Here is a 7,701-nt window from a genome sequence, read left to right on the forward strand (position 1 = left end):
TCAGTCCGTGGGCCTACTGTATACTGTATATATAGGGCTTCAGGCAGTCAGTGTGTTGTTTGGTGACATGGTGTGTACACACACACTCAACATGGACCAGAGGACACGAAGGAAAGAGTTGTCTCAGGAGATTCGAAAGAAAATGATAGACAAGCATGTTAAAGGTAAAGGCTGTAAGACGGTCTCCAAGCAGCCAGATGTTCCTGTGACCACAGCTGGACTTATTATTATTCAGAGACTTAAGATCCATGAGACTGTAGACAACCTGGACACGGACGCAGGAGGACAACTGATGACAAATCGAAGAGACGGATAATCCGAATGGTAACAAAAGAGTGTATACGGGTGTATGAGTGTGTATTAGGCTGTGTAAGTGTGTGTGTGTGTGTGTGTGAGTGTAGAATTGTTTATAAAAGTGTATGTGTGTGTATGAGTGTGTATGAGTGTGTAAGTGTGTACGAGTGTGTATAAGTGTGTACGAGTGTGTATAAGTGTGTACGAGTGTGTAAGTGTGTGTATAAGTGTGTACGAGTGTGTAAGTGTGTGTATAAGTGTGTGTGAGGCTGTATGAGTGTGTATAAGTGTGTATGTGAGTGTGTGTGTATGTGTGTGTGTGTATGTGAGTGTGTGTGTATGTGAGTGTGTGTGTGTTTGTATTTGTGTGTGTGTGTGTGTGTGTAGGTGTGTGTGTGTGTTTGTGTGTGTGTTTGTGTGTGTGTGTGTGTGTGTGTGTGTGTATGTATGTGAGTGAGTGTGTATGTATGTGAGTGAGTGTGTGTGTATGTGAGTGTGTGTGTGTATGTGAGTGTGTGTGTGTGTGTGTATGTGAATGTGTGTGTGTATGTGAGTGTGTGTGTGTATGTGAGTGTGTGTGTATGTGAATGTGTGTGTGTGTGTGTGTGTGTGAGTGTGTGTGTGTATGTAAGTGTGTATAAGTGTGTGTGTGTGTGTGTGTGTGTGTGTGTGTGTATGTACGTGAGTGTGTATGTATGTGAGTGTGTGTGTATGTGTGTGTGTGAGTGCCTGTGTGTGTGTGTGTGTGTGTGTGTGTGTTTTACTGAGTTACACACTGTGAGATTTAACAAACCCACCCTGATCTGAACTTCCCTCCACTGATCTCATGTGTTTCTGAGGGACAGAGGGACAGAGGGACAGAGCGCAGGAGAAACACCGAGTGTGATGATCTCAGGTCCACCTGCTGTTGATTGTTTTCCTCTGACAGAACCACACACTCAGTGTCTCCCCCTCTCACTGATCCTATCAGAAGCTGGTGCACGTCTCCACACTGGGACAGAGCGAGGGGGGACACGTGTGGCGTCTCTGACCATCAGGAGGACCAGCTGTGAGCCAAACTTAGACTGGGTCACGCTGGGGCAGGGTGTTTACACAGCCGTGTGTGTGTGTGTGTGTATCGGGACAAGTTTAGATCAAGGCAGCTGTAGAGCAGGTAAACCTACCACCGCTCTCACCACCGCGGAAACTCTTTCTCTTTTCAAGATTACAGAGACATCCGTTAAAAAGGGGGCGGGGCTAGGCCTTTAAACCTGATTGGCTGCCTGATTAGGATTTTTATTTAAGTTCCCAATGTGGACAGAGCCGGCGAGTCAGCGAAGGAATCAAAATGAAACCAGTTCATTCACTAATGAGTTCAGGACAAATAAACAGAAGTACACAACACACACGAGCTGAAGAGGAGAACAAGCACTCGAAATGAGTTGGTGCAGAAGTATTTACCCCCTCAGTCTGGAACTGAAATGGGCTTACAGTGTATATATATATATATATATATATGTAATATGTATGAGTGTGTATAAGTGTATGTGAGTGTGTATGAGTGTGTATAAGTGTATGTGAGTGTGTATGAGTGTGTATAAGTGTGTATGTGAGTGTGTACGAGTGTGTATAAGTGTATGTGAGTGTGTATGAGTGTGTATAAGTGTATGTGAGTGTGTATGAGTGTGTATAAGTGTATGTGAGTGTGTATGAGTGTGTATAAGTGTATGTGAGTGTGTATGAATGTGTATAAGTGTGTATGTGAGTGTGTATGAGTGTGTATAAGTGTATGTGAGTGTGTATGAGTGTGTATAAGTGTATGTGAGTGTGTATGAGTGTGTATAAGTGTGTATGTGAGTGTGTACGAGTGTGTATAAGTGTATGTGAGTGTGTATGAATGTGTATAAGTGTGTATGTGAGTGTGTATGAGTGTGTATAAGTGTGTATGTGAGTGTGTACGAGTGTGTATCAGTCTGTACGAGTGTGTTTCAGTCTGTACGAGTGTGTATCGGTCTGTACGAGTGTGTATCGGTCTGTACGAGTGTGTATCGGTCTGTACGAGTGTGTATCAGTCTGTACGAGTGTATATGAGAAACACGTGAGTATAATATAGTAAAATAACTGAAGATCTATTCTCTAGTAACGCGCTCCTCAGACTGAAGCATGGTGCTGTAAGCATGGCTCCTTCATCCTCTCCACCCCTGACAGGTCATCCTCCTCTCGACAGAGTAATGACAGATGGTGGATTTAATGTCACACTTTTCCAGACCTTTGACCACCTTTGATGGCTCTCCGGTCTTCATGATGCAGGTTCAGGTATGTTGCAAATATGAAGGTGAGTCGAAAATTATCCGCACTCTGTATATCCTGTCTACAATCCGCCTGTATAATTTTTTAATTACCTTTCAGAAAAGACAGAGACATCAATTTTTAACACAATCTCCTTGCTTTTCAATAAATCTTTCTGTGAACAAGCTTTCGTATTCCCTTGTCCAAAAAAAAATGTTTACGGCTGAGCTGCGAGCCATGAACGTGGCGCTGTCTTCACTTCTTCATCAGAAGGTAATCTTCGTCCTCGTAGTTCTGCTTTCAGGGGACCAAACAGGTGAAAGTCTAAAGGCTTCAGCGCTTCAATAAGCGTCTCACTCTAACCAGCACAGTTGATCATTGAACCTTTTTCTTGATGATGATGATGATGATGATGATGATGTTCCAATACTTCTGGCCCTTGAGGATCCCAGAAAACTGTAAGCGTCGATGGATTTTCCAGCTGATGGTCGACTTTTATACTTGTTTCCTCTGCTCCACATTTTGTGTGCGGATATCCAAACGCTTCTGTGTATCCTCTTCCGTGAGTTGTTTCGGCGTCAGGTACACCGACAGACCAAAGAAAAACGCCTGGCCTTCTTTTTTTGCAATCCATACTCGGGACGTTCGTTATTTGCCCACACACAACGCTCTCACCTGTACATCAGTGATTGGGGGAGACAGGAGCCTTATTAAACGGAAACCAGGAGTTTTAATATAAACCAGAGTGCGGATCATTTCTGACTAGGAGGCACAGGTGGACTCATTATCTCTGCACCAGAAACGCTTCACAGCGACGTATGGAAGCTGACTCGACTTATGGAAAACGTCCCTGCGTGTAGATTCCAGGCTTTAAGTCTACACACAGCGTGGAACGGTCTGAGGGTCACGGCTCACACACCAAACACCTGACGGAAATAATCTACGCTCACCATGTGACCCAGCTTTCCACTGAGCACGGTGACACACACACACTGTTAAATTTTATATATAGCACATATATGTATACTCTATATGCTGGGTATTTGAGTCAGCTGACTGACGCTGCGATTGAATCCAGAGTTGTAAATCCAGAATGGAAAAAAATGTGTGTAAATGTGTGTGTGTATGTGATCAGATGTACAGCTGTAGCTTTCAATAATAAAGAAACACTGAGTGACTGCATTTGGTGCGAGAGGAACCCTGTGTGTGTGTTCCTCAAAAACTTTCCTTAGGCATGTACACGATCAGGGGACGACTATGTAAGAGGACCAGGGACACACCTTAGACGGGGTGCCAATCCACTGCAGAGTACGTAAGCACTCAATCACAAAGCTAAAGGTGATGAGAGGTAACCTTAGTTTCTTTATGGAATGGAACCCAACCTAATGCAAGCCATGACCTTTTGGATATTAGAGTACTTTTTATATTAAATAATCGAAATGAAATACTTACGTGTTTTTAATTACTATTAATTAATTAATTTATTTATTTATTTATATTGTTTATTTATTCATGTTTATTTTGATTGGTCTCGACTCCTACTTGGGTTGACGCTTTTGGCACTAAACCACTCGGCGCTTGAGAGCAGAACAAAAACCTGCCACGCGTCTGTTTTCACTCAAGCGTGAAGTCTAGACACGGTTAAATGCGCATTTTATAATTAGTCGCTAAGTTTGTCACTTTGTTCCAATAATACTTTATATTTATGTAAATACCCAGAGTGCTGTAACCCTGAGATTCATCACGAATGGGATGTCTTCCAATCTCTCCACTCCCAGTGTTTGTGTTTACTAAGAAGCAGGAATCACATACAATCTGTTTAACTTACATTTTACAAAAAAAAAATATTATTATTAGGGCCGGGACTTTAACGCGTTAATTTAGATTAATTAATTACAAAAAAATAATTTTTTTTTTAACGCATTTTAATCACACTTATTTTTGCACCGCGGAACGTTTCTCACTGGATGAGTTTCGGCGGACCGATTATACTGGAGCACCAACTAGCGTTCAGACAAAAACAAACCACAGTGAACATGGACAAAGAAGCTGATGAGACCACTTTGGTTGGCCCTGTGGATGGGAAATTTTGTTATAAAAAACGAAGCGTCGATAAGAGCATGGTTGTGTGCAAGCTATGCAACAAGGAATTCGCATATCACCGCAGCACATCGAGCCTCAAGTATCACCTCAATGCTAAACATATAGAGTTGAAGAGTCATTATTCAATGGTATACTAAAAATCCATATAAAAAAACTTACTTCTCACTGCTCTCAGGACAAATATTTATACGCGATTAATTTCGATTAATTAATTACAAAGCCTCTAATTAATTAGATTATTTTTTTTAATCGAGTCCCGGCCCTAATTATTTTATATATATATATATATATATATATATTGAATTTATTAGAGATACAATCTCTACTTGAGTGATCTTTAATGGGAAATCAGTTCATTGGAACAATTCTGATGAAATTTATTTAGAGAAAGACTGACACGTCCTTAACTCCACCACATTACAGTCTGACACTGTGTCACGTTCGGAAACGTGTGAAACGCCTCAGGAGGAGACTGTCTGTTTATTTTAGTCTGATACAAAGCTAAGCAGGATGTTTTTTTATCGCTCCCTCATCGTCTATACCACTTTATCCCGTATTCAGGGTCGCTGGGGTCCCGGAGCCCATCCCAGGAGACTTAGGGGACAAGGCAGGGTACACGCAATCCATCACAGGGCACACACACTCACACACTCATTTAAACACTACAGGCAAATAGGGAACACCAGTTATATTAGGAATATTGGTTAACCGAATCTACATTGGACTGTGGGAGAAAACCAGAGCACCCGGAGGAAACCCACCAAGCAGGGGGAGAACACGCAAACTCTATACACACAGACCCTCATGCAGGAATCAAACTTTTTTTTTTAAGTAGCTATATATCTGAAAATTTATTTCATACACATTATGCCAAAGCATGGCATCGGTGCTAAAAAAGTGTCTCATCTGGGTAAAAAAGTGATTTTTTTCTGATTCCATTTTTCACAATTCTTGCTTCTTGTTTAAATAAATAAATAATAAAAAAAGCATAAATCAATGCTTCTTAAGTCCTAATCAATGCTTCATTTTTGGTAAATATGCATACAGTACACACACATATTTTATTAGATAAAAAGTAACACATTTGCTGAATACAATTTCCTGCCCTTTTATGTCCGTATTGTCTGTTTTTTTTAATTATTCGAATCTTTAAACAATTTTAACTGTCATTCAGATGAACGTGGACCAGTTTAGCTTTCACATGAAAAGACACAAACTTGAAAAAGTGTGTTGTTCTTAAATGCAAAATTGTTAAGATATAATTACATATAGATATCGTGATAGGAGTTCGACATGGGTACGGACACTACAGTACGTATTTTTTGTTGCTGAATGAGAAACTTTTCAAACAAAAACCATCTGTCATGCACAGCACTGAGATAGCGCTGGAATTTTAACTGCATACGTGTTAATGACAATTATTTTAGTATAAAAAAACGATTAAAATGAGAGTTAAAACTATGCTTCATGATCACGGGACATAAGGTGGGCGTCCACTGCTGTCTGTTGTTTGTCGTTAGCGTTTTTGGGGACAAAATCCTTAATTTTGAGAGTCTCCTGTTTTTGGGGGAAGAAATTCCTAATTCTGCACAGAATGCTCAATTTTAAGCAACACATTTTTGTGTCTGGAGGCTTCCACCATTTTTAATATAAATGAAAATAAATATAAAGAACATAAAATAAAATAAATAAATAAATAAATAAACGTAAAGAAATATGACTAATTTGCCTTTTAATCGATTATTTAAGTCATATATGGCTGACAAATGGCTGGTTTTGGGGCACATATAGTTTTCTTTTTTTTTTAAATATATATATATATATATATATATATATATATATATATATATATATAAAGATCTTTATATATATATATATATATATATATAAAGAAAACTATATGTGCCCCAAAACATTTGTCAGTGTTTCACTGTATATATATATATATATATATATATATATATATATATATATATTTAATGACATATACATACATGTTTTACTATATATATATAGACGACATATATATATATATATATATATATATATAGGCCTATGTCAGTGTTTTACTGTATGTATATATAATTGCATTATACTGTGATTTTTTTTTATAAAATCATCTCTCCAAAAGTTTTGTCATTTTGCATAAACTTCAGTGGCTTCTTGGGCTTCACACACACATTTTCTGTATTATATGCATAACATAATAAAATAATGTTTTGTGTTTCTGCTCTGACTCTGAACTTTCTTGTATTAAAGATTGAAGTTTATTATTATTATAATGATTATTGTAATTATTATATATACAGTATAATATACATGTTACTATAGAGTAACAGTGATTATGATGATATCACACACACACACACACACACACTGGGTGTGTGTGTCTCTCACCCATGAGGGCAGCTCCTCGGTGATGTCCAGCGGCGCGCGCGCGGCTCTCCCCCTCCTCCTCCACCCCCCCTCCCCCTCCTCCCCCCACTCCTCCTGCTCCTGGTTCCTCTGGAGAAACGCCAGCGCGCGGCTCAGCCTCGAGCTCTTCCCCAGCGCGTTCCTCCTCCAGAAGAAGACGACGGCGAGGCCGATCAGTAACCAGCTGACGCTGAACCCGAGGTATCCGAGCGCGTACACGGGGAAGATCAGCACCAGGGCTCGGGCGAAGCGCGTCCAGGTCCGAGCCGCGCGCGCGGCGGAGGGGCACGAGGAGGAGGAGGAGGAGGAGGGGGAGGAGGGGGGTGATGGTGATGGTGAAGATGGTGAGGTCTGTGTGTCCTGTGCTGTGTCCAGAGGATGATGATGATGATGATGAAGAGTGGAGCTGCTGCTCTCCTGCGCTCCCGGAGCCCCGTGCGCGCTCATGCCTTTCCTGATCCCCTCACACACACACACACACACACACACACACTCTCTCTCTCTCTCTCTGTGTTACACTGTAACCCCCAGATCAGGTCAGGTCGTCCATACTGTCCCCGTCTAGTCCTGTGTTACAGCATGGACACTGCGGCGCACGAGCCTGCACCCTCTCTCTCTGTG

At 40.8% G+C, this 7,701-nt stretch overlaps 1 protein-coding gene across 2 annotated transcripts in view; it reads right to left on the bottom strand.

The window, feature by feature from the left end:
* Nucleotides 1-7,701, bottom strand: part of esyt2b (extended synaptotagmin-like protein 2b) — a 49,097-nt gene extending 41,396 nt beyond the window's left edge. For both annotated transcript variants that reach the window (XM_053499575.1, XM_053499567.1), the window contains exon 1: nucleotides 7,063-7,701. In XM_053499575.1, coding sequence (XP_053355550.1) covers nucleotides 7,063-7,527 — 465 coding nt within the window. In that variant the 5' untranslated portion in view covers nucleotides 7,528-7,701. The remainder of the gene's footprint in view (nucleotides 1-7,062) is intronic.

Source organism: Clarias gariepinus, chromosome 1, assembly GCF_024256425.1.
Source record: "Clarias gariepinus isolate MV-2021 ecotype Netherlands chromosome 1, CGAR_prim_01v2, whole genome shotgun sequence".
Classification (NCBI taxonomy): Eukaryota; Metazoa; Chordata; class Actinopteri; order Siluriformes; family Clariidae; genus Clarias; species Clarias gariepinus.